Here is a 25,239-nt window from a genome sequence, read left to right on the forward strand (position 1 = left end):
TACTGCAGGGGAATAGATCAGGCCTGTGGTCTGCTGCTGGGCGTGATTCTTCGGGGGGTTTCCAAGTCCCTGTAAAGTAGCACGTATGCCCCAACCTGGCGATTGGATGGGCTCCTCGTACGCTGCGCGTCACAAACAGCTAGACACGACACTCATACTAGCGCACACAACAATTTCTACTGCCCTTAACAGTGCGGCTTAGAAAATAATTACTCGTCCAAATGCTCTTGCAATTGTTTTCGTGAACAGGGTATTCAAACTTGTTGAAGTAGTGACAGGGAGCAGACCAGCATGACTTCACACGGGGATGCACCGTCGCCAGAGACCCTTAGACCGAACGATGTAAGTGCGCGTTTTGACGCATCTTGCTTCGACATGAAGCGGAGCTAATCTAACACTCGAGAATAGGCTGGAAATGAACCGCAGGATGATGGTTCAGCTAAGAGCACCGAAAAGCCCTCAGTGATTGAACGAGGTGATATGGAGATGTCAGGCAGCGAAGGGACTGAATCGCCAGTAATTGACGACGGCTCCTCACAACAGCTACCGACATGGAGATTTTTTACTATCATTTTGTGGTTCGTCCCCTTCGCAATGAATCGGAATGAAACCTCAATGCTCACGATATAAAGTTTATGTGTGGGACTTTTCCTCACTCTGATGGATATGTCCATCATCTCAACGGCTCTCTATACAATCTCCGTTGAGTTCGACAACTACGACCACACAATATGGGCCGCTTTGTCATATATATTAGCAGACATCGGTATGTATAGGTCCAATGCTATCACAAAATAGGCAATGCTAAGTAAAACAGGATGCGGAGTTTTCTTCACGAGATTGGCAGATGTCTATGGTCGCAAGATGATGATAATGGCATCCTTCTTCTTCTTCACATGCTTTTCTTTAGCATGTGGGTTTGCTCAAAATGTCGAGCAACTCATCCTTTTCAGGACTTTGCAGGGAGTTGGAGGTACCGGGTTGTACTCGCTCACGATGGTTATCTGCCCTGAGATTTCGCCTCCGAAATATTTGCCTTTTGTCGTCGGCTCATTGGGTGCGGCTGTTGCTGTTGCTGGAGTATGCGGACCAGTCCTTGGGGGAGTGATCACTGGTACAACGACGTGGAGATGGATATTTTGGCTCAAGTATATCTAAGTCTCCCCGATACAGTGTTTGTCTCCTGACCGTAAACAGTGTTCCAATTGGATGTGTTGCCATGGTAGTCCTTTACTTCGCATGGCCGACACTGAAAAATATTACGCAGACAAAAGCCCCAGCAACGATAAAACAAATCGACTACCTCGGAGCTCTTCTCATGGCTGTGGGGTCTGTATGCTTTGTTTTTACATTACAAGAGGTTGGAAGCAGAAAGTACACTTGGGATAGCGCAATCAATGTTTCCCTCTTGGTGCTCTCATGTGTAGCTTGGGTAGCCCTGTTTGCTTGGGAGTGGTTCATAAGCCATTCAGATAGATTGAGTTGGATTTTGCCGGAGCTTCCCTGGAGGATCCTGACACACAGGCCTATGGTGATGGCTATCTTGTAAGTGAATGAATCATTCGGCTTAACGCTTCTACAGCTAGGGCCTCACTAACCGTTGTATATAGAACAACCTTAATGGCGGGCTACGTTCAATTTTCGGCTGTGTTTAGCATCCCGCTCCGCGCTCAGCTAGTAGATCTGCAGACTCCTGTTCAAGCTGGCATACGTCTTTTGCCTCTAGTCTCGGCCACTGCCGTTGGGTCCTTAATCGGCGGTGGGGCATCGGCCAAAAAGAATTTGACATTCTATACAATGAGCATCGCCACAGCCCTCATGATGGTGGGGACGGGACTTCTCTCAACTATGCCCTCTGATGGGAGTCAAACAAATGCTCATTATGGTTGGGAGGTTATTCTTGGACTTGGCTTGGGCATGTCGGTATCCACTGCTACATTCATGACTTCCATGGAAGTAGAATTTGTTGACCATGGTCGGTTTTATCCGGTCTCTCTAAAGAGTTATGGCTAACTTATAAACAGCTGTGGCTCAAGGCACTGTTGCCCAGGCACGTATCCTGGGAGGCTCATTCGGACTTGTAGCCTCAACAATAATTATGAACAACCACATGGAGACCTCCCTTAAAGGCGCTGTTACCGACGAAGTTCTCGGAAAGCTCTTCATCTCCCCCTTCTCGATCCTGGACTACGGTGCTATACCTGCTCTCTTATTTCGGGAAAGCTATATCTCGGCGTTTGCGCAGGATATGAAGCTTGCCCTATATATGTCGGTCGTTGGATTCGTCACTAGCCTTTGCATCTGGCAGAGACATCCCCCAACGGTTCAAGAGCGTAGTGACCTACTGGCGAAGGCGGTTAAAGAACATAGGGATGAAGTTAGAATGGCAGAGACAGGCCTGCACGATGTTGAGCTACGGGAAAGAGAGCTTTAAATGCAGCACTGGACAACGGAATTATATGAATCAGAGTGGATGGGAACGGTTTGGCATGAAGCAATACTGATGTGGTATTGGGTACCTGCAAATTAGTCTAACTTGGGAGCCTGGTAGAGTATATAGAACTGGATTTAATGACATAGATACCAATCTGAGTAATATAGATTGAAAAATAGTACCAAAATATCGAAGTTCTAGTCCATTGAGGATGTACAGGTTCGCGACAATTGTGACTACCATTAACTCAACTTCGCCCAAGGTCCGATAAAGGAACCACAACCATGGGCCCCTTTCGATAGGATAAATTAAAAATTAAAAAAGGCATTTTGGCTATTGATCAACTAACCCAGGTCTCTACATCAAGAAGCTGTCCGCGTGGCATACCACGTTCACCACGTTCACCATGACGTAATACACGTTTTCCTACCTAGGTAGCTACATAGCACGTAGACTTAGCTCCCTGACTTTAAAAAGCCTAAATTTTAAAAACGATAGTTCCTCTCCCCCTCCTTCATCCCACGTCTAATATCCACTAAAGTTTATTATAAAATATATTAATACCTACTCCGTACTTACTCACATTTAGATAGAAAAACGAGCACAGAAATAGGAATTAGAAGCTAAAGGAAATCCACCCTAGAACGGATAGTGCTGCGTAAGTGCATATCTCGGTAGGAAGCTGGAAATATTTAGGAGTTCGCCGAAAGTGACCACAGCCTGGAGAATGCTACACTGGTACCACATTGTACATACTTCGTATCTGTGCGAATTATGCCCCCCCTGTATTGCGTAGTGAGCCAGGGGGGCCTGGACATGGGGAAGGGGGGCTGACAACCAGCTGACCACAAACGCCCCATGTGGTTAGCGTCTTATCTACGGGAATTTGGGCCTCAGGAGTTGTCGCCTGAGGCGACAATCGGACCAAGTGTACTCGAACGACGTCCAAGACTCTAAGTTGCCTCGACACCATGGTAATACGACTTCACGGGCTTTGCCTTCTCTTATCAATGTGCAGGACCAAGTGCCGTGGTCCTGGATGTAGTGATCCTTTGGTGTTACCGTTACTCCATGAGTAGAAATTAAATGGCTGTTTGGGGTTGTCCCCTGGAAGGCTCAGTGGCCTCCCTCTGTTTCTGCAGGCCAAAGCAGGTACATTGCATGCTTGATGCTATCAAAATTCCCAAAAAGAGTGTGGGGAGAGCTTCCCGATTTGCAAGGTCGTTACGGAGTATCGTGATCGTCCTTCTTGTTGCCTTCACGATTMCGGAGCCTTTTGCTGAACGTTACCTTGACGGTGCATTGGGAGTGTTTTCCCGCTCTCCCACCGGTGTCTTTTGATCCCGCCGAAGCAGCCCAGGAGTACCTGCAGTACTTGCACCGCCTTACGGTCCTTTTCTCTCTACATGCTTGCTTGCCGCTTTCCAGGGATATGGTGAACATGTTTTTGCCTCGTGCCAGGCACGTGGAGCTATGGAAACTACTTGGCAAGTAGTTGTATCGTTCCTAACCGGCTCTTGCAGTCTAATATAAGACAGCAGTGCAGGACTGTATGAGCTGGCACTTACGCGTCACTCTGTACTTGTACATTCTGGCTTTGATTCCAAGACAACTCTCCTTGCCTTAGTTCCTTGGAAACTTGCCTCTTCTCTCATTTTTTGTGGCTTCATGCAGAATGTCAGAGCCAAGTAACCCCGGTGCCGATATCACCATGGAGACGAATCCCGAGCCGATCGCCATTATCGGCATGAGCTGTCGGTTCCCGGGAGATGCAGATACACCTCAAGGCTTCTGGGACCTTTTGTCTCGTGGTGAATCAGCATGGGGAGAGATGCCTGAGAACAGAAACTTGAAACTCGATGCTTATTACCATCCTTCTTCTGAGCGTGGAGGCGCCGTTAGTCATCCCATTTCCCCACCAATGTTCAATACTAACAATTAGCCGTTAGATTGTTACCACAACCGGGTTCTTCATGAGAGAGGATGTGTCTAAATATGATGCTTCGTTCTTCTCCATGACATCAGCCGAAGCTGCTGGTACCGATCCCCAACAGCGAGCCATTCTTGAAGTAACGTACGAGGCATTGGAGAACGGTAAGTCCCACAGTTGCAACAGCTGTATGCTTAGACTAACGTACTGAATAGCTGGAATATCTCTCAAAGATATTGCTGGCACTGCCACATCCTGGTACGAGTTTTCCAATGTTCTATAAATGGGCTCTGCTAACTTTAGTAGCCATGTCGGGGCATTCAATAATGACTATCAAACCACGTCAACCGCCCATATATACGATACCTCCCTGTACCAGGCAACCGGGAATGGAATGTCCATGTTGTCAAATCGGCTTTCGTGGTTCTACGATCTTCGCGGACCTAGTATGAGTATTGATACTGCTTGCTCATCTAGTTTAGTCGCCCTTCATCTTGCTGTGCAAGGGCTACGTAGCAGGGAGGTCAAGACTGTAAGTACACCTCTAGTAGTAGTTCCGTTCACAACGTTCTGACATGTATCTTAGGCTATTGTTGGAGGCACCAACATCATCCTTCAACCGGAGCTCTCTAGAGGTCTAACTGCACTACATTTCATCAGCCCTGACGGAAAGTGCCATAGTTTCGACGAATCGGCCAACGGTTACGGTCGTGGGGAAGGAACAGGTATTCTGATTCTGAAACCATTGTGTGATGCTCTGAGAGACAACGACACAATCAGAGCCGTTATTCGAGGCTCTGGCCTGAATCAGGATGGAAAGACCCCGGGTATCACGATGCCTAGCAGTGAAGCCCAGGCAGAACTCATCCGATCTACCTACGACGCTGCTGGGTTGGATTTTGATCGCACAGCATATTTCGAGGCACACGGAACCGGCACTGCAGTCGGTGATCCTATTGAGCTTTCTTCAATTGGGGCATCTCTTGGCGCCAATCGTGACCCCGAGAACCCCCTGTTTGTCGGTTCCGTCAAAACCAATCTTGGCCATTTGGAAGCCAGTGCCGGTATTGCGGGTGTGATCAAGACAGTTCTCGCCCTGGAGAATGGAAAGATTCCCAAAGTTGTCGGTCTCGAAAACCTCAACCCCAATTTGCAATTGGATGATTGGCATTTGAAGCTGAATAGGGACCTCGTTGAATGGCCAATGGCTGGTCTTCGGAGAGCAAGTGTCAATTCCTTTGGCTATGGTGGTGCAAATGCCCATGTAATTTTGGATGATGCTTTGCATTACCTCCAGGAGCACAATCTTCAAGGGAACCATGTCACGCTTGGAGAACCTTCCGATATAGCAGATTCCTCTTCGGACTCTGGAATATCGATTGGCACTCCAACTTCGGGCCGAAGTACGTTTGGATTCAAGCCTTCAGCTTGCACCCCTAAGCTCTTTGCTCTATCCTCACCAGAACAATCTGGTGTGGACAGACTGATTGAAACTTATTCGAAGCACATTGAAGAGTGGTCTTCACGACAAGAGAAGTCTGAGGATGATAAGGAATCATTGGCTACTCAAATGGCAGAGTATGTTGAGAACTTCGCATACACTCTCGCAGAGCGCCGTACGGCCTTTGACTGGCGTCGCTTTGCTGTCGCAGATTCCATGACAGAACTCTTAGGCGCAGTAAAACGTGGCCTTCCAAAGCTTCGTAGAGCCGCCCGAGCTCCAGCCTGTGCATACGTGTTTACTGGCCAAGGTTCCCAATACTATAACATGGGACGTGAGCTACAGGTGCATGCTATTTTCCGAGAGAGCGTTAATGCGGCCGATCAATACCTCACATCTCTAGGTAGCGATTGGTCCGTTCTCGAGGAGCTTAACAAGCCGGAAGAGACAAGCAAGATGAACAATGCTGAGATCAGTCAGCCAATGTGCACTGTCTTGCAAGTCGCAATTGTCGATCTTCTTAAGCACTGGGGAATAACTCCCAAAGCCGTTGTAGGCCATTCCTCTGGAGAGATTGGTAAGTTGAATTATATCCTCCATAGCCTGTTAAATTCTAATCTTCTGAAGCTGCCGCCTACGCAAGTGGTGCATTGTCGCAAGAAGATTCATGGAAAGTTGCGTACTTCCGTGGTCTCTTCTCTGGGCGACTTCCCTCTGCTCATCCGGAGCTTGACGGTATGATGATGGCTGTTGCGTTATCCGAATCTGCCGCGCAGGATTACGTCGATAAACTCACGACTGGAAAGGCAGTCGTTGCATGCATCAACAGTCCTTCAAGTGTTACCATCTCTGGAGATGTAACAGCAATTGATGAGATAGAAGCACTATTCAAAACAGACGACGTCTGGTGCAGGAAGCTTAAGGTTAAGACTGCATATCATTCACACCACATGAACCACATTGCAGAAGAGTATCTGGAGTCTATCAAGGATATTACCACCCATGAGACCGATGGCTCTGTCACAATGTTCTCATCAGTAACGAAGGAGAAAATAACGTCGAACGACCTAGGTGCTTCATATTGGGTTCAGAATATGTTGCAGCCCGTCAAATTTTCCACCGCCGTCGCCGCCCTTCTTGCACCAACAGATGCTAGAAGTAAGCGACAGAAGAAACCAAATGTCCAGACTTTGGTCGAAATTGGTCCTCATGCTGCCCTTAAGGGGCCGCTCAACCAGATTCTTACAGCCATTAGCGAAGACTACAGGAAGGCGGTGGTGTGCCTCTCTGTCCTCAACCGAGGCAACGATGCATTCCAGAACGCCATCGAGACAGTGGGCCAGCTCTGGGGTCACGGCCATGATGTCAATCTAGATCTGGTTAATACTGTCGAGAAGACTCCTAAACGCCACAAGGTCTTAACTGATCTTCCACCATACCCCTGGAACCATGAGAGGTCCCACTGGCATGAATCTCGCCAAAACGCTTTCCGACGATTCCCTCCTGGTCCTCGAACTGATTTACTGGGTTCACCTATGGATGGATTTACCCCATTAGCTTCCGAGCCACGTTGGACGAACATTCTCAAGCCCACTGAAATACCGTGGATTATGGACCATGTCATTGGCGGGCAAGTTGTTCTTCCTGGATCTGCAATGATAGCTATGGCTATCGAGGCTTGCCAACAGATCCTCGACCCCAACAAAACCGTGGAAGGATATGAATTCAGAGAGCTGAACTTCACACGTGCCTTGATGTTCCAAACACCAGACCAGGCTACGGAGACCGTCATGCAATTCCGACCCCATTACCTTGGTACCAAGACTGGAACATATGTTTGGCGTCGGTTTAGTTTGGTTTCCATTGCTCGAGACAACACTACCACGGAGCACTGCAATGGCCTTGTTCAAATACGCTATGTGACAAAGAGTGGAGAAGTTGAGAAAGGTATCGAGAGCGTCGCATCCACGCAAAAGTATAAGGATACTTATGCCGAAGTCAAGTCCGAAATCGTAGATGATATCGACATTGGCGTCCTCTACCAGGATATTAATAGAGATGGCATGCAATTTGGCCCCCTGTTTAGGCTGCTGTCTGAAATGAGCGGCGGGGTGGACGTTGGATGTGCTACATTGACGGTCCCAGACACCGCTGCCGTGATGCCCGAAAACTTCGAATATCCTCTATTGATCCATCCAACGGTCCTTGACGGCGTCTTCCAGATTCTGTTCTCTCGGTCTCTCTGTAGTGACACTAGCACAGGAGTTATGTCTGTCATTGCGGCAATTGGGTCTCTTTACGTATCAGCAGATTTGCCAAACACTCCCGGGGCGGCTCTCAGGGGTTACCAGAAGTCGCATAAGGCAGGTCCTCGTCAAGTTATCGGAAACATTGTGTTCTCTGATTCAGAATTCTCAAAACCTTACATCATTGTCGACGACGTTGTTAGCACCAGTCTGGATTCCGAGGACTCGCAAAACTCCATTGACAACTCAACAATGCTTTGTACCCATACTGAGTGGAAGGAGGATGTAGCCTTGTTAGACCAGCAAACGAGTGCTGTGTTGCTCTCCAAAAACTCGCCAATCGATGAAAGTCAGAAGAATGATGAACTTTTGGACCAAGCTGTTGCCATCTACATTAAACGAGCCGTCGACTCACTGGATTCGCAAACGTCTTTAGATGAGCCGGCTCAATTACGTGCACAATGGCTACGCAACCTTCTTAAGGTCGATTCCGCCACTACAGCAGCTTCTCAAGATGCGGACGACCTGGTACTCCAGGCTGCCTCAGAGGTCCCTGCAATTGGAAAGACATTGCAAACTATTGGCTCCAAGTTACCTGAGATAATCGAAGGTTCAGTAGATGCTGGGCAAGTTATCCAAGACCTAGATGATCAAGATGCGTTGCAACTCACAGACAACGTCCTGGCCATGGACGAGTTCAATGCTATGGTCTCGAGTTGGTTTGAGTTAGCAGGTTTCAAGGATGCTAACCTCCGAATATTTGAATTCCCAAACAGATCTACAAGCACGGCAATCTCTGTTCTTCAGACATTATCGAGCCAAGATGGTGCTGGAGATCGCTTTGAAAAATATACACTTGCACAATCGGACTCTTCGGACCTTGATAAGACAAAGACGTTGCTCAAGAAATTCTCGAATGTCGACGTTTGCGCCTTCGATCTCGAGCAGGGCTCCACAAAGAAAAGCTCAGATAAATACGATATCGTCCTGATCCCTGATATCCTTTACCTAGCCGCAGGGGTTGACGTTACACTCAAGCATGCGAAAGCTCTCCTCAATCCCGGTGGAAAATTGGTGATTGGTGCAGTGCCAAAGTTCACCAGTACCGCAGAACTTCTGCTTGGTATCACAGAAGAATGGTGGAATGCAAAGGCTGACAGCCCGAAACAACAGAGCAACTTCGAACTCGAGGAGTGGACCCGCGTTCTCTCAGAGAATGGATTTTCCTCGCCCTTCCTGGCAAAACCTGCTCCTGATGCAGCAAGCCAGGCATCTTTGTTGATCTCGAGCTTAGAGAAGCCTCTTGAAAAGCTTAGCAATGAGGTTGTGATCCTCGTGAACGAGACTACCACACCCCTCGTCGAGACTTTAGCCGCCAACATCGAAAAGTCGCTCGCTTCAAATGCTTTCGATGTCAAGCGAGCCTCATTGGCATCTGTCACGGATTCATCGGAGAAGCTATTCATCTCGTTGATTGAGTTAGATGATGCTTTGCTCCAAGCACCCTCAGCAGAAAACTATGAGAGTGTCAAGAATATCCTCCTCAAGAGCTCTGGCGTTCTTTGGGTGAATCGGGGTGGTATCGAGCCGGGAAGTACGATTCCTAACCAATCAGCAGCACTAGGCCTCTTCCGAGTTCTCCGATCTGAACTGCCACACTTGTGCCTCTTCAACCTCAATCTATCTGAGTCCCTAGATCTTGAGTCGGAGAAAGCGAGCTCTCTTCTCAGGGCTGTTTTCGATACGTCTTTCGGTAGCGATCCTGATAATGATGTTGTTGACCATGAGTATGCGGAGTCAAACGGTGCCCTCTACATCCCACGACTAGTGCAACACCAAGAGATGAATTCATCTCTCGCTGAACGGAACAACGCTCCAGTACCCACAATGCAGCCGCTCCGCCAGCCCGGTCGACCTCTGAAAATGCAGCTTGGTGAAGTTGGTTTGCTTGACACTTTCAGGTTTGTGGACCGTGTAGAGTACGAATTGCCACTCCGTGATGATCGTGTCGATATCGAGATTCTCGCCACAGGCTTGAACTTCGTGGACGTGATGGCAGCACTCGGGTATGTACCGAGCACTGCTCTTGGTGCTGAATTTGCAGGTAGAATCTCTGCTATGGGAAGCGATGTTCCTAAGAACAAGTTCCATGTTGGTCAAGTTGTTGTTGGCTCAACTGAAGATTGTTTTGCTACCAACGTGCGAGTCCAGTGGAAGACCATTCAACCCGTTCCAGAGGGGATGTCTCCCGCAGCCGCGGCTACTTGCGTTATTGCTTATACAACAGCATATTTCGCCTTGTATGATAACGGCAGATTAAAGAAAGGAGACACGATCCTTATTCACTCTGCAGCGGGTGGTTTAGGCCAAGCAGCCGTGCAGCTTGCGCAACACGTTGGAGCTATTGTCTACGCCACAGTTGGCTCTACATACAAGAAAGAATTACTGATGGAACGGTACGGAATTCCAGAATCCCACATCTTTACTTCCCGAGACACAACCTTTGCCCAAGGAGTGATGAGAGAAACCAAGGGAAGAGGAGTGGATGTTGTCCTGAACTCGACCTACGGCGAGATGTTGCGACAAAGCTGGAACTGCCTTGCCGACTTTGGTATCTTTGTCGAGGTTGGCAAGCGAGATATTTTGTCCAACAACATGCTCGAAATGGCGCCATTTATTCGGGGTTGCACATTTTCCGCGTTCAATCTTGCCCAGTACACTGAGGATGCTGAGCCCCATCGACTTGACGCATGCGCCGAGGTGGTGGAGAAGATTTTCAAGCTTCTTGGTGATGGTCATGTGAAGCCACCTTTCCCACTTACTGTCATGAAGATCTCCGAGGCTGAGGACGCTTTCCGTGGATTGCAGTCAGGCAAATTCGCTGGAAAGATTGTTCTTACATACGAGCACGACGAGTTGGTCCCTGTCATGCCAAAGAAGGAGTTGCCTCTCCAACTCGATTCCGAGAGTACATTCTTACTTGCGGGTGGTCTCGGCGGAATTGGTAAGAGTTTGGCAGAGCTACTGATTACGCACGGGGCAAAACACATTGCATTCATCTCAAGGTCGGGTGATGCAAGTGACGAGAGCAAGGCCTATCTCGCCAAACTTCGCAGTAAGGATGTCCAAGCCGTTGCCTACGCTTGTGATATTACCGACGGAGAAGCCCTAAAAGCAAGTCTTCATCAATTATCCACGGAGATGCCGAAGATTAAGGGATTCGTACACTGTGCTATGTTGTTGAAGGTATGTGCACACAACTATCTACTAGAATTTTAATTAGACAGAATACTAACACGAATAGGACACTGTATTCGAAAACATGTCTCACGACGATTGGATCGCAGCCGCCGGTCCAAAGATCCAAGGAAGTTGGAACATGCACGAGCTTCTCCCCCAGGATCTGGACTTCTTCATCATGCTCTCCTCTACTTCTGGTATCATTGGAAACCCCGGCCAAGCTAATTATGCAGCTGGAAACACATTCCAGAACGCACTCTCCCATTACCGCCAGAACAAGGGTATGAAAGCCACTTCGATTGATCTTAGTGCCGTCACTGGTATCGGATACCTGGCTGAGAATGCCGACAACTATGAGATGCGAAATCCTATGATGAAGATGCAGATCACTGAAGATGAGATCCGCCACATTTTCCTCGCAGCTGTGGCTGGGAAGACCCGGGGCGAGACACCAATGCTTGCACAACTAACCACCGGAATCATTGGAGGCGAGGTGCTGAGATCCATGATGATCTCCATGCCCTGGGCTCGTGATAGCAAGTTCATGTTGCTTCGAAAAGCTGATGGACAGTCCGGCGCTACGACCGGAACGGAAGACCCTACACGCGAAGCCTTTGTGAGTGCAGACTCGTTGGCGGAGGCTGCTGGTGTTGTGGAGATGGCCTTAGTGGCTCGACTTGCCAAAGCATTATTCATATCTCCTGAGGATATCAATATCGAACAGCCCCTTCACGCTTATGGAGGTAAGTTTTCCCGAGCAGATTTAAATGATTTGATATACTAACAGTTTTATCTAGTGGACTCTCTCATCGCTGTCGAAGTCCGTAACTGGGTCATGAAGGAACTTAAATCGGATATTTCAATTCTGGACATCCTCTCCCCCGTCCCGATTCACGGCCTCGCGATGAAGATTAGCGAAGGCAGCAAGATTTTGCCTCCGAAGTTGAGGGCTGAAGTGCCAGACAAAAAGCCAGAGCAAGACACCGCAGCGGCGGATGAAGAGGGGAAAGTCGCAGCCGCAGCCGATGCTGAGACTGCCAGTGACAACCCTGCCAAGGTCCAAGTCGTCTCTACGACTACAACCACCGTAGAAACCACAGTGGAGATCGCTATTCGACCTGCTGCAAATGTTGAGGGTAAGTCTTTTCACGTTAGCAGCTGCTGTCAACTTCTAACAGTTCTTTAGGGGTTTTGAAATCTGAGGGTGAGGGCGCAGTTGGTGGTACTACTATTTCTGTTACGGAGGTTGCTTAAGGGATGGTAATGCTTTTGGTATTATTCCGCGGTGTTAATATTGTCATGTACAATTATTATTTCCTAGTTTTTATATATAAGGCAATTTGATAGTCGTTTACTCCAAATTCAAGCAGCTCATATCATACGTCGTATTTTACTTATTTTACTTGACCTAGATATCCTGGACCCGAACACCGGCTCATGGATTAGTAAAGTTACTAAGCAGCCTAAGATGACTTCGCTCAAAGTGAAATCTCATTATACTAGGATGGCCTGCGATCTTAGATGGATCCTTGTTGGCATTTTAGCTTCTTATGATTGTTTATTCTTTCTTGTTTTTGCTATGGATTTAATCGAAGTCCTCGATTCCTAAGCATTTCCGGTTGTGTACCTTGCAGGCTCCAGCGATAACACCGACTACTACTGTTACTTATATTCCCACAATAATGAATTTCCAAAATATCTCAAGACTTGTTGACTAGAAATAACAGTTTTAGAGGTATTTCTTTTTCAAGCTATGGTTGTACCGTCGTGGTAGATATAAAGACGTTGCACTACGCAGGTCCCACTAATAAACTGTTGTTGGTGTAGGGCTCAGTGGGGCTTCAGCGTCACGGCCCCTTTCATAACTTAAAATTTAAACTGCATCGCAGACCGCAGATCGCAACCATTCCCAGACCAACTATTACGAGGAAGCGGAGGTCGTGAACCGGGCGTGCCTCGCTCCGTCGGGGCAGCAAGGTTTGGCCTCTACTCCCAGTCTCCCATGCTGGCTCAAGATCATCAGTCTTACACGTGGCCTGGCAAGGTCAGTCTAGCCCCCAGGATAACGATGTAACCACGGAGAGCAATCCGATCGAGAGTTAGGTCTCACCCTCTATCTATTGAATCTATATCCTTGAGACGCAACAACAGGCTTCGAAGCGCGGAAAATCCTTCATCGGCTATCGATTCCAGCATCCCGCATCCTCTCATCACCAATCTGCTTCGTCTTCACTGCTCAGTCGTCTATCCAGTGCCTGCCGATATTGATCCGGAACTTGGTCAAAGGGGGATTGGTTACGGCGGGTTTCTCCGATTCAATAAATATTGAGATATCAGGGCGAAGAAGAGGCACACGAGGACCCGGTCATAGTCGCCAAACTCAGCACAGGTGTTTGTTAAGCTTACGCCGCGTTCAACGTCCAAACTAACTCAGATGCGTGAGGCGCAGACCCAGGGACAATTACGGTCTGCCAATAAGAGAACTCGCACTTCGCACGGAATACTTAGTACAGGTCGACAGCGACAGCCGCTAGACTTTATATAAACTTGTCGAAATCCTTCCGTTGCGATGGAGTCGAGCCCGGCTGCGGAGTATTGGGGATGGCCTTTCCAGGGGATCCCCAAACCCACGAGGACTCGGGGATGCGAGGAAGTATGCACAAAGTACTTGGGTACAAGCACAAGTTGTACGGAGCAGATGCTATGGTTATTTCCTCGTATCTGCATTCAATAATTGAAAACGTGGTACGACGCGCAGTATCCTGGCAAGCTGCGCCGTGCAAAACTCGCCGAACGCTAGGTGAGCAAGGCCACCTCGTGTGTAAACCCTAGAAGATAGCCTCATATATCCAGGGGACTTCGGCGGGTTTTCGTCAGTACGATAGCTTAAGCTCCAAATACTGGAATTGGTCTTTTCGAGATCAGACCGAAAGCCCAATATTTACGTCAATACTGTTATCAATTGCACACAGCGATGAAGTTGTACCAATCAGCGCCATGGGGTAGAGGCCGATGGGGCGTTTCGCGGCGATCTCCTTTCTCTGTACCTGCATTTTCCTGCAATGCATGGCTCATTTCAATTCAACATCTATCTCCATTTACATAGGTTGCGTCCCTCTTTGCATGTTCTCAATCCTTTATCCCTCTTGTTACCTATTCTCGGCCCAGTCTCAGTCTCCTTAGTCCACCTACTTTGAGATACTTTTGACCAACAACTCAAATTCAGAGCAATATTCCAAGCAAAAATGCAGTACCGATACACCTCCCTCGCCCTTCTGACTCTCCTGGGCATTGGCAATGCCGCGGTCCCAGAATGCGCCCTCAAATGCATTGCCAGTGCTACGGAAAGCGCTACCACTTGCGAGGTGACTGATATCTTGTGCATGTGCAAGACTTCAAACATGGTGGCCATCCAAGCCGTGGCTACAACTTGTGTCATTGCCGCTTGCACATCACAAGCTGCTGGTACGTTCCCCCATGGAATGCTCTCATTCTCATAGCCATTATTTTAGCATGATTACTAACCCACCGTCAGAGGTTATCGAAGCTGTGAACAAGCAGTGTGCCGAAGCTTCATCCAGCGCAGCAGCCGGCGGTAGCAGCACCAGCCCTCCAGTAGAGAAGCCAACCACTACTCCCACCGAAGTATCTACTACTCCAGCTACAACACCCGACACACCGGCAAAGCCCACCGCCTCATCATCGGGCTCAGTCACCGATGCACCAGTTCCTACAAACTCCGCTGCGGTTTCTCCTGTCAGCTCCAGCAGCCTCGTCACCGTTCCATGCACCAACACCTGCACAGACGATGACGAAGAGCCGACCGCCACTGCAGTGCCCAGCGCCTCCCCAGTCCCATCCAGTAATGGAACCAGCAGCCGCCCAACATCTTCCGTTGTTCCAGTCACTGGTGGTGCCAATGGCCTTGCTGCAGGGTTCGGATCAGTCGCGATCGTGGGTATGATGGCTCTCGCAGCCTTCTAAATTATGGCGATTTGAGAGAAATTGTAGAAACCGATATTGGCGGATCGGGATGACATTGGGGATGCCGGATACGGAGGCGAATAGAACTCTATGTGTGTGCGGGCGATAGAGAGTGTGTGATTTTTGTACAAAATTTTAAATTCGAGTATAATAATAGACTGGCCCGCCAGCATTTCATGGTGCCCCAATGAGATCTCTACCTTGAGTATTACCCTGCTTTTATTGACGTACCTGCGAATAAAATTTAGATGGGGTCTAAAGGGCGGAGCTTGCCCCTAAGTTACGGGTCCCACCCATGAAAAATCAAATAAACCTCTCTCCGTGGTATTTTCCAGTTTGATGGATGAAGCGTATCCATCTGAAAATACGAAAATCAGGGAAAACATGTCTAAAACTTCATGAACTAAAGCATGCTTTGTTCCAGAATATATTCCACTTAATAATTTCATTTGAACTGTCTGAAGAATCACGCACATATGGAAAGTTCTAATCACTGAGGACGGGCGTTACAGAGAATTCGAACCACAAAAACAAAATACATAATTCACATGGATGGAGCTGTAGGACGCAAAAAATAGTTTCCTCTAATTTCTCATAAGATAGCCAAACTTCAATAGCGGATCACGTCTATCATGCCCGCAAATCAACCAACTCAAGAATTTAAAAGCGAACCCTCATTATCATTGACCGCCTGACATGCGACGTTTGCATCCTTATGCGGAGTAGGCTTTAATGACAATGTCATACAGTTGCTTCAATGTATCCTGAAGCCCTCTGAATGATGACTTGGTATCGTTGGTCGCCTTGGCCACGAGTTGGTCGTACATCTCGCTCTCCTCCGCACTGTGCTCCTGGATGGACTTGAGTACGACGGTGTGGATGCCTGCGGCTCTGAAGAGTAATTGCTTTACGAAAAATTAGTGAGGGGTTGACATTGGAACTTATTGCAGTTACGCACCTTGTTGTTGAGGGCGTTGAGAGTGTTTGTGAGCAATGCAAGGGTGTTGGTTGCCTCGATGAGCATGGTTATGCTGTCAGAGGTAGTGAAGGCAGCATGAGCCGTGATGTCGGCGGTGGTCTTGGTGAGAACGGTCGAGACCAGCTGGCCAGCGGTAACGAGCGGTCCCAAATTATCCACTCCACCGTTATAGGCCGTGATGTTACCAAGATTGTATTTTACTGCGGTGTTGAGCAGAGCAAAATCGGATCTCAGTCCACCAACATCGCGTTTCTCAGCGGAGCAGCATGCGGCTGCTGCGACGGTGGAGGTAAGGCCAACAACGGCAAGGACAATAGACTTGAGGACTAACATGATGATAGATATGGAGAGAGTACTTTAAACTTTTAAATCTGATTGACTGGAGATGGAATGCGTGATGAGATAGAACAAAAACGCAATCGATTATCGGGTCTCTGGATTGTATTAAATACTGCGATCTCAGCTGTTTTTGCTTACCCTTCTTGGCGAGCTCATCCCAAGTATCTCATCTCAGGTCGGCACCTTTACCATCATCACTACACGATGTTACACCATCTGCACTTTGCTGATGAGACAGCGATGGAGTTGCAATCCTTCTCTTATCGGGAAACGGTAATTGCTCCCCTGCGGAAATTTTGGATCCGTCTAGGCGGCAGGGGTAAAGTCGCCGTTGCGTTGCCGTTTGCGTGGTTCGGGGTCTTTAATGAACGCCCCGTGCCAAGTATAAACGAAGGTAAGACTTACTGTGCTATGTCTTACAGGATTACGGAGCGTATGTACGGTAATAATGAGAACGCGTGGCAGTAGGATGAGAGCGCCAGGTGGTGGGAGTGGGAGAAGGCCGCTTACTCTGTACCGTACCTGGCAGCTGAGTTATGTATGTACATATATATGTGCACCACCTGCCTATCAGAGCTCAAGCTCAAGCTTATGCTTATTCGCAATGTCGTTATGTTTTGTCACCGCCTTCCCGTCAACCAGAATTGATTCGAGGCGGAAAAGGGCGGTAGCAAGTTATAACCATAGAGGCCAATCATAGTAGGGAGTGTCAATTTCCTGAGAATTTGCGGTGTTAATTGGTACAGTTGGTGTTTCGAGCGCTCACGGGACACAGCGCTTAACCAGAGGCATTATCGCACAAAACACGACACGCATTTTGCGCCGGTCACTTCCTCTCAATCTTCAAATGCTCACGCATTCTTGTATAAGCAACCCAGCTGGAAATATCGCTTCGTTACTAACTGGGAAGCACGTGGACAGAAGATATCAATGATGCAGCTGCTCTACTCCAAATATACAAAATATTCATTTTAGGGTAATTCATCTGGCTTAAACCACTACAATGCTCATGCATCAATTATCGTCTGACTAGTCGCCAAGGTATACTCTGGACAATACTCATCCAAATGCTTTCTTTGCTCCGGCGTAATATAGCTTGGTTTGTGGTACTACAATTATCAGCTAGTATTCTTTCCACTCACCAATTTGGAAAGAAACTTACACCAAAGGGGGTGTCATACGGTATCGACTCCACAGAAAATGTTTTGGATACATTCAGCGGTGGCAAAATTGCACCTGGAAGCTCCATAAACTTCTTGAAGAACCATTGGTCCTCATATTGTATTCTCGGCGAGTTGCCGTGGCCGGGAAATATAGCATTAATATCATTAGTTCCTGTTGGTAGTATCGGCACGCCGTCCAACCCTCTCTCTTTGGAATCTTTTACTTCAGCCGCCCAGTTGTTGTTGCGCACGATTTGCATTGTCTTGTCTAGATTTCGTAATGACAATCCCCCGTTGAAACCCAGTCCCCAGCCTGCTAGGTCTTGTATGGGCGCGCCGACAATGTCGTACTGCAAGTAGTCGTTTATTTCGAAAGGGGAATTTGAGCAGAGGATGCTATCCAGCTGGAAGAACAAGACATGCTTTGCTGGCGCAAGCTGTTCCCATAACCAAGGCGTTGTCATAAAGGCCGAGACGTCCGTGTGTTTCTCGAAGCCGACGGCGCTGGACAGGTCGCGAAGCTGGATAAATCCATCTTTGATCTTTCGCTGGAATGTCTTCGATGCGGTCCCAAAGGTTGATGTGGTGAAGAGGAGGATAGGCCAGTCAGGCCCAAGGATGGAGGAGAAGTGGAGGATAACGGGAACAAGTCTTGAATCTGCTCGATTGTCGAATATCACGGCGACTTTCGATCCGATGGATGGTTTTCGGAAAGAGGGAAGTATGTTGTAAGAATTCCTGCTAGGGATGAGGAAAATGAATGTGAATGCTATCGCTATGAACACCAAAGTCGCAAATAGAACTCTGTATAGAGTCCTCGAGTGCATCCCGTGTTGTTTGGTCGAGTTCATGATATTCGTAGAGGGGTCGTCTCGGATCTTGCAGCTGTTGCACTGCTCATGGAGCGCCCTTGATGTTGTCCGCTGCAGCAACAGCAACAGCAACAGACATCGGTGTAACAATGTTTGCTGGGAGTTGGCCAAAGCAAAATCCGGGCGCTTAGCCTCCACTGACTTGTAACGGCACCAGTAGGGGAGCGCAGATAACGAAAACTCCTACATGTGATGATGATAATTAACCGCTGGACCTTCATATTCTCCCGTACATGGATTTGGGCATTGGCTGAACCCTACAGTGGTGTAGCATTTGAAACACCAACATCCGACTCTGCATACGAGCAGCCGCCGACCTAAATGCACGCTGCTTGCCAACAACTAGACCGGCGACGCGATTCTCTCAATGTAGGTCGATATACTTCGAACTGCTCTGACCCTTTCCCATTCCTTACGTTTGTGGCTTCTGTATTGGTGTGTCCAGCGCAAATTTTCTCGTTTATTGTCAACGATTTATGATTAGAATGACCATCATTTTGGGTCATGGTTTCGCGATCTTGCACCTTTCTCTGTGTACCTGTTGTATGGCGACTGCTCCTTTAGGATTGACTTGGTCATCTAACACATATGAACCGGAGGACCTTGGAATGATATTCGAATGTCAGTGGGGCGCTCCTGCGCAGACAATCGATGTGATTCCTGGCGGCTCATGGGAGTCGCCAGTTTTGGGGTCGAGGATATGCTCTGGTAGTTCAGGCTAATCGAACTGTCTGGCTGATCCAACAAAACTGTATAACAGTTCTCTGTCTAGCACGGAGGTCGGGATAAGGGAACAAATACCATTGTTAACAGCAGCTTCGCACCGTCTATTGGAGCCCTCTCTTTCGTCACTGGGAGTGCGAAGTATGTATTCGATACTGCAACCTTCCTTTTCACCGATGTCAATACAAGAAGCATACCGAATTTTGACATGTTTGTCATTTCCGAAGGGCATTCCACCCTCCCCAACGGAACTACGTACCCGCTCGAAATCGGTTTCCTGTCTCTGGGTGCTCAAGATGCCAACCAGTCATGGGCGAACGGTTCAGGTCGATTTTACGGGAACATGCTCTCCAGCCACTTCTGAGAGGCTGGAGTCATAGCATCATATTCCTACGGGATGCACATTGGTTCGCCGACAATGGGCTTGAGCGGTTCCCTTTACATTGGAGGATACGAGATCAATCACGAGTGGTCGGAACAGTCACCTATCAACCCCTGGGTCAGAACTGGCTCCCCATTGATTTGCTTGATATTGGAATCGGCGTTGCAGTCGGCGAATCTCCCTTCAACTTCACATCGAAGGCAAACCTACTCGTCCAAGACAACGACATTATCAATAGACCACTTTCTGTAACCGTCGAACCCCGAGATCCACATCTACACCTACCACGGTCATCATGCGATGCAATCGCGGAACTCATACCGATGGTCTTCTCACCGGACTTGGGGCTCCATCTATGGGACACCAACTCACCATTATACAGTCGAATCACAACATCTCCCGCAGTGTTATCTTTCACCTTCCGTCTCTCTCGGAGTGTCACCTCGAATGTCAGTATTTCAGTTCCTTTTCCCTTTCGCGCTTTGACTCTCAAACCTCCTCTTGCGCCTTTGCCGACAGGGTCTCAAATATTTCCCATGTGCGCCACTTCCCGTGGGTGCTACTACACCAAATGGTGCCCCGGCAGCCATTCTCGATCGGGCATTTCTCCAAGCAGCATTCATAGGTGTCAATTGGAGTGATCAGTCTGGTGCGACTTGGTTTATGGCCCAAGCTCCTGGTCCGAATACACCAGAAACGGTAAGTGTAGAGGCAATCTCCTCGGAGAAGACAAACATTGTCCCAAGTCAGAATGAATGGATTCAAACTTGGGATGGGGGCTGGGGCGTGTTGAAAAAAGATGGCACAACAGCCTCGATCTCTGTTCCTACTGCGACTGGAAGTGGTGTTTCCAATGCTGAGACACCCAATGCAGGGTCACTATCAATTGCTGCAAAATTTGGAGTCGGTATCGGAGTAGGTCTCATAGCACTCGTCGTGGTTACGTCTTTTCTCTTGTGGTAGAAGAAGCGAGCGAAGAGAAATCAGCAGATTGGTCGGCCAATCCAGGCTGATCATGATTATAAAGAGTCATGCAATAATGAGACCAAATATGGCGGCTTTATGCCAGGGGAGCTGGAAGTAAAATATCATGGAGAACAAGATCGGAGATTCAATTCGCATGAGTTGGACAGCCATAGAGCTACAGGAAGAATCGCCGAGTTGGGTTGAGTGCTCATATACATACGTGATCCACATCTTCTAAACCGTGTGTTGATTAGAAACATTGCCTGAACGTACCAAAAAAAAGTTCATCTATCCCAATCTGTATTAGCACAATATTGTACTACATAGTACTATACAATAAGATTTAACATCTGATGTCCACGCTCGCACTATGCCAAGCAAACTTAGTTATAGAACTGCTTTTGTCTGAAGGATCCCCTGTATACACCCGATATTGAAGATACAAGCTGGTATCACATTAAAATAGGACGCGCAGCTTTATATATAATCTTATAGAATTATTAGTATTAATATCTAGTAAAAGTATATTATATTATGATAATTGCAGATACCGAAACCGATCTTCCCAGGTGAGATTGTCTTGAGCTTGAGTATGTATTTTCCGACTACCCTTTTTTCAGAAAGCCTTGCGGTAGACGAGACGTTTTGCAATGTGGCTCTTGCAAGGAGCATATCTACATGGAGGGCCCTTGCCATTTATCATCCTTTGCCCAGGAATTCATTATCCCAGTCGTGTCAGACCATCCGATGTTTCTCGGTATCTCGGATCCGTCACAGTCAGCATTCGAGTTCCCGCGATTCCAGAATCCATAGTAAGGATGATGATCATATCACTTTGATTATACTTGCTTGGTCCTACATATTTGTTCTGCATAGTGTGCTGAGGTCATCCCCGGAGCGTCTGTCCCGAGTACAACCGTTGCGCGGCCGAATAGGAAGGCGAAGACGTGCCATGTGGAAGGCCCCGGACTAGATCCATCACTGTGATTATATGCTTTGGCGACATTAATGATGACGTCGCTCGATGGTGGGAAGTGGTCCTCGCCCTAGAAGGATGTTGGAATGCCTATTCAAACTTCCACGCGATAAAGATGATATCCTCCACTCGCCCTCGCACAAGTAGTTGGTATTAGAACAATGCTTCGGTCTTTCACGTGGTACTAAATCTCGCCCCTTTCCAGCTTTGCACTGCATCATGCATCACCGCGTTGCGACAACTTTCCAGCTCCTACGAATTCCACAGCGTGGCCGAGCAGAGCTATGCTACTTTAGCCTCGACGTTCTTCTTCTCGTGATGAAATACGACACCAAGCCAGAGAAATCTCAGGGTAGAACCTCACTTCATCTAATCATCAAGATACATGGCAGGGTATGCTGGTCCTGCACGATATCGTAGTCAGGAAAAATGCGCAGGTACCTTGCAGCCATGCGCCACATATATTGCATGCTGGGCCAGGTTTAAAGAAGGTGCTGCATAGAAGTGCTTCGCTTCCAACTGCATTTCAGCTTGGAGTGAGGGAGCCTTTCCAGTTGGTTGAGATTTTCGCTCCACACCGGGGTCTTGCAGATCGTCTCCGCGATTCAAACTCATACTTGTTACTAAATCACAATTATAGGTGGGCCTGTACCGGACCTTTCCATGCAAAAACTTAGCAGGAAGAATGTTTCTGTGATACGGTCAACACTAAAGAATATGATTGCTACAAGAGTAGAATTGGAATTATATGCCAACAGCGCGCTTGGCCTTCTTAAGAATGGTTAGGCTAAGGTCTAGATCTATAAAGTATATCCACTGAGAGATGCTGCAGCTGCGCATATAGAATTAGAAGCAAGAAAAAGCATGGGGCAAATTATGTTAAAGGTTTTGTATATAAACCTAAAAATAAACTTTTCCCCCCTTCTATTTAATTAAAATTTTTACGTTTGTGTTATTTAATTGATAAACTCCATGATCTTTCAGATGTCAATTCATGCCAGCCGGATTCTATAGATAAGTATGACATTATAGAGCAGAACCTAGAATTTATATGTAATGAATGGGGCGAGGCTTTCGGGGAGGTGGTGTAGAAGTGCTTAATTCCCGAATTTGGGCCGCGACCAAGTCAGAAGCGGATGGACTTCGATAAATTTAGGGTACTGGTGTATCATGGCATAGTGGCACTACCAGAGGAGAACTTGAAGCGTTTTATATAGCAAGATTAATTATTGGTAAAGCATACAGGCCTGTTAATGATCTATGACGCGGTGAATATAGATTAATAAGAAAAATAATTCTGAAAGACCCTATTCATAACAATTTGGTTGTAACTCTCGAAGAGAGAGGGCTATATATAAAGCCGGCCACAATTTTGTGAGCTTTTACAGCACGAAGTTCTCATACATGAAATTTAATACACCTTAGACGTATACTATCCTTCAAATAGCCGCTCTAGCGTTACGTGACAAGTCTAACTTAAGAGGCATGGCCATTTCACTCGCGCTGATTGCCCTCGAGCGCGGTACGGATTAGGACTCCTCATATCCAAGCCAGGGAGAGTCAGGGGAAGGAATAGAGAATACGAGAAGTAGAAAGCCATGCTCATTAATCCTTGCTCTTTTATTCGTTGGCCTATCCTAGGCATGAACAATTTCTATCACTTCGTTTCCAAAACACCAAGTTATAAACCCACCCATCTGTCTCCCTTTCCAGCCAAGACTTTCCAAGTCCTGTGCCTCGCTTGCCAAAGACGTAAACCAGACTCCAGAGTGCAACTCTTCGCTAGAACCTGGCCTGAGATGTAGCATTGTTGGTGCATTGATATGAATAGTCTTGGAAACCCCTATACGGCATTCTCCTAGTGCCTCTCTCCGATTATCAGAATAGTGAAGTAGAACACCAATACAGGATTGAACAACCCCATCAGGGTTGTTATCATCGAGAAAACACTCAACCTTACACACGCCTTCTAATGACGCTCGAGAGTAGTATATGCCCTTACTATTAGAGGGGTGCTCAATAGCTGTAGGATATTCTAGTTCGTGCAAAGGATTCTCTTCTGTATTTTGGCTGACGCCAAGACCCCATATTGCTTCTCCTGGATCAGGATTATTATACAAGAGATATTTTATAGAGCCATAGCCTAGACACTGGATGGTACTGTGAGGATCATCGGTTTGGCTGCCGAATTTATATGTCCTGCCATAGGACGTTTTGACCTACGTGCTATTAGATCTAACAGATAGGGCTCTAGGATATGGTACAATCAAAAATCACTTACTGTGAATGTGTAGCTCTTTCCCCTTTCCCTGTGGCAAATCCACACTGCTTGAATCTCTTCTTCTAAAACGAGTGGAAAGTACAACCAAATAGGATTGGAGAAGCGAAGACGGAGTATAGAAAAGTCAAATGCAACTGACGAGCCGTCTCGGTGCGCATGAAGACCATAAATATAGCCATTATGCAAAAATACAGTTATGCCCGTAATGCCTCTAACCACTGGAATACGGCTGATTCGTGGATGCCATAACTTACGACAATCTACAAAACGGTAGAGGTCTGGGCGTGGAGGGTTAGGAGTATCCCATACGTTACAACCCCCTTGACAAAACTTAAGCTGTAAACAACCACCCTAAATAATCAGCAAAATTACTTGTAATACCTCGTGTACTTACCTTTGATAGGAATTCAACTTTAGTGTCCTCAAAATCCTCGACGATATACCATTGGCCTAGAGTGGGAAGAAAACTCGAAGAAGCGTCGGGCCAGTCATTAAGAAATTCTACTTTTCGTATACCGTCATTGTCTAGGCTTATTCGTGCTAGAATACGCCTACACAATGTAGCTTCCTCGGAGTTTGGGAGTATAGTCCCTCGAACCCATCCGTCTAAGTCCCTAAGGGATACAGTTACGATATTGCTCTCTCCTAGTTTTAGAAACGTCTTTGGGGGCCATGCAACTGCAACACTATATCTCCACAACGGAGATTCAGGGCAGTAACTTTTAACCAATTGGCAAAGCTCAGATGGAAGGCTTTCAAGAAACTTTATAATATCGCCCGTTGTTATTATGCCGTCAAGCACATCTCTTGTGTAATCCGTATCCGTATAAGCAGCCAGCTCCGGGGAAACCCAAGGCAGACGAGTTTGATAGCATAGTCCTGAGTATGGACGTGACGAGTATGGACGTGACCAGAATCCTACTTCAAAGATGTAAGAGAGGGTGAGCGTTGGAGATTTAAGCTTTGCGAACCAGAAACAGTCTTTGTGGAAGATAAATGTCTCTAGACACCTTCTACTGGCCCGACATAACGGAGAACGGCACAGGCGCCACAGCTTCTCTCCATAGCGCACACTCCCTCTATTGTTCACTGTTGTATGCCCGAAGTTGGATCCGTAGGGGGGGAATTCGAATGGCGGTGTTGTTAAACCCGATGGCACGCCAGATTTTGTCCCTAGTACTACGGATTCTCGGTTAGAACCACACATTTTGGAGGCGATTATTAATAGTATATACCGGCTATTACTATTTCTCTGTCTATAGCTGGATGTTGACAAATGACAC

At 47.5% G+C, this 25,239-nt stretch overlaps 7 protein-coding genes across 7 annotated transcripts; 4 read left to right on the forward strand and 3 right to left on the reverse strand.

Moving 5' to 3' along the window:
• Positions 1 to 291: 291 nt before the first annotated feature.
• On the forward strand, positions 292 to 2,434 carry BP5553_08673 (MFS general substrate transporter; the record flags this gene model as incomplete). Its single annotated transcript, XM_032017296.1, has 7 exons — positions 292 to 342; positions 409 to 578; positions 633 to 766; positions 818 to 1,148; positions 1,198 to 1,545; positions 1,611 to 1,975; positions 2,025 to 2,434. 7 exons carry the CDS (start codon positions 292 to 294, stop codon positions 2,432 to 2,434), a joined length of 1,809 nt encoding a protein of 602 aa, XP_031866727.1.
• Positions 2,435 to 4,109: 1,675 nt separating this feature from the next.
• BP5553_08674 (Thiolase-like protein) lies at positions 4,110 to 12,545 on the forward strand (the record flags this gene model as incomplete). The annotated part of the gene is made up of 9 exons (XM_032017297.1): positions 4,110 to 4,331; positions 4,384 to 4,528; positions 4,580 to 4,622; positions 4,671 to 4,896; positions 4,951 to 6,382; positions 6,433 to 11,297; positions 11,356 to 12,034; positions 12,089 to 12,427; positions 12,478 to 12,545. 9 exons carry the CDS (start codon positions 4,110 to 4,112, stop codon positions 12,543 to 12,545), a joined length of 8,019 nt encoding a protein of 2,672 aa, XP_031866728.1.
• A 1,991-nt stretch (positions 12,546 to 14,536) lies between these two features.
• BP5553_08675 (uncharacterized protein) lies at positions 14,537 to 15,275 on the forward strand (the record flags this gene model as incomplete). Its single annotated transcript, XM_032017298.1, has 2 exons — positions 14,537 to 14,756; positions 14,827 to 15,275. 2 exons carry the CDS (start codon positions 14,537 to 14,539, stop codon positions 15,273 to 15,275), a joined length of 669 nt encoding a protein of 222 aa, XP_031866729.1.
• Positions 15,276 to 15,988: 713 nt separating this feature from the next.
• BP5553_08676 (uncharacterized protein) lies at positions 15,989 to 16,587 on the reverse strand (the record flags this gene model as incomplete). Its single annotated transcript, XM_032017299.1, has 2 exons — positions 15,989 to 16,180; positions 16,234 to 16,587. 2 exons carry the CDS (start codon positions 16,585 to 16,587, stop codon positions 15,989 to 15,991), a joined length of 546 nt encoding a protein of 181 aa, XP_031866730.1.
• Positions 16,588 to 17,600: 1,013 nt separating this feature from the next.
• BP5553_08677 (uncharacterized protein) lies at positions 17,601 to 18,607 on the reverse strand (the record flags this gene model as incomplete). Its single annotated transcript, XM_032017300.1, has 2 exons — positions 17,601 to 17,702; positions 17,756 to 18,607. 2 exons carry the CDS (start codon positions 18,605 to 18,607, stop codon positions 17,601 to 17,603), a joined length of 954 nt encoding a protein of 317 aa, XP_031866731.1.
• A 1,053-nt stretch (positions 18,608 to 19,660) lies between these two features.
• On the forward strand, positions 19,661 to 20,903 carry BP5553_08678 (uncharacterized protein; the record flags this gene model as incomplete). The annotated part of the gene is made up of 3 exons (XM_032017301.1): positions 19,661 to 20,182; positions 20,253 to 20,648; positions 20,697 to 20,903. 3 exons carry the CDS (start codon positions 19,661 to 19,663, stop codon positions 20,901 to 20,903), a joined length of 1,125 nt encoding a protein of 374 aa, XP_031866732.1.
• A 2,409-nt stretch (positions 20,904 to 23,312) lies between these two features.
• On the reverse strand, positions 23,313 to 25,163 carry BP5553_08679 (uncharacterized protein; the record flags this gene model as incomplete). The annotated part of the gene is made up of 3 exons (XM_032017302.1): positions 23,313 to 23,894; positions 23,957 to 24,292; positions 24,351 to 25,163. The coding sequence occupies 3 exons, from the start codon at positions 25,161 to 25,163 to the stop codon at positions 23,313 to 23,315; spliced, it is 1,731 nt and encodes a 576-aa protein (XP_031866733.1).
• Positions 25,164 to 25,239: the final 76 nt, after the last annotated feature.

Source organism: Venustampulla echinocandica (genome assembly GCF_003357145.1).
Source record: "Venustampulla echinocandica strain BP 5553 chromosome Unknown scaffold_8, whole genome shotgun sequence".
Classification (NCBI taxonomy): Eukaryota; Fungi; Ascomycota; class Leotiomycetes; order Helotiales; family Pleuroascaceae; genus Venustampulla; species Venustampulla echinocandica.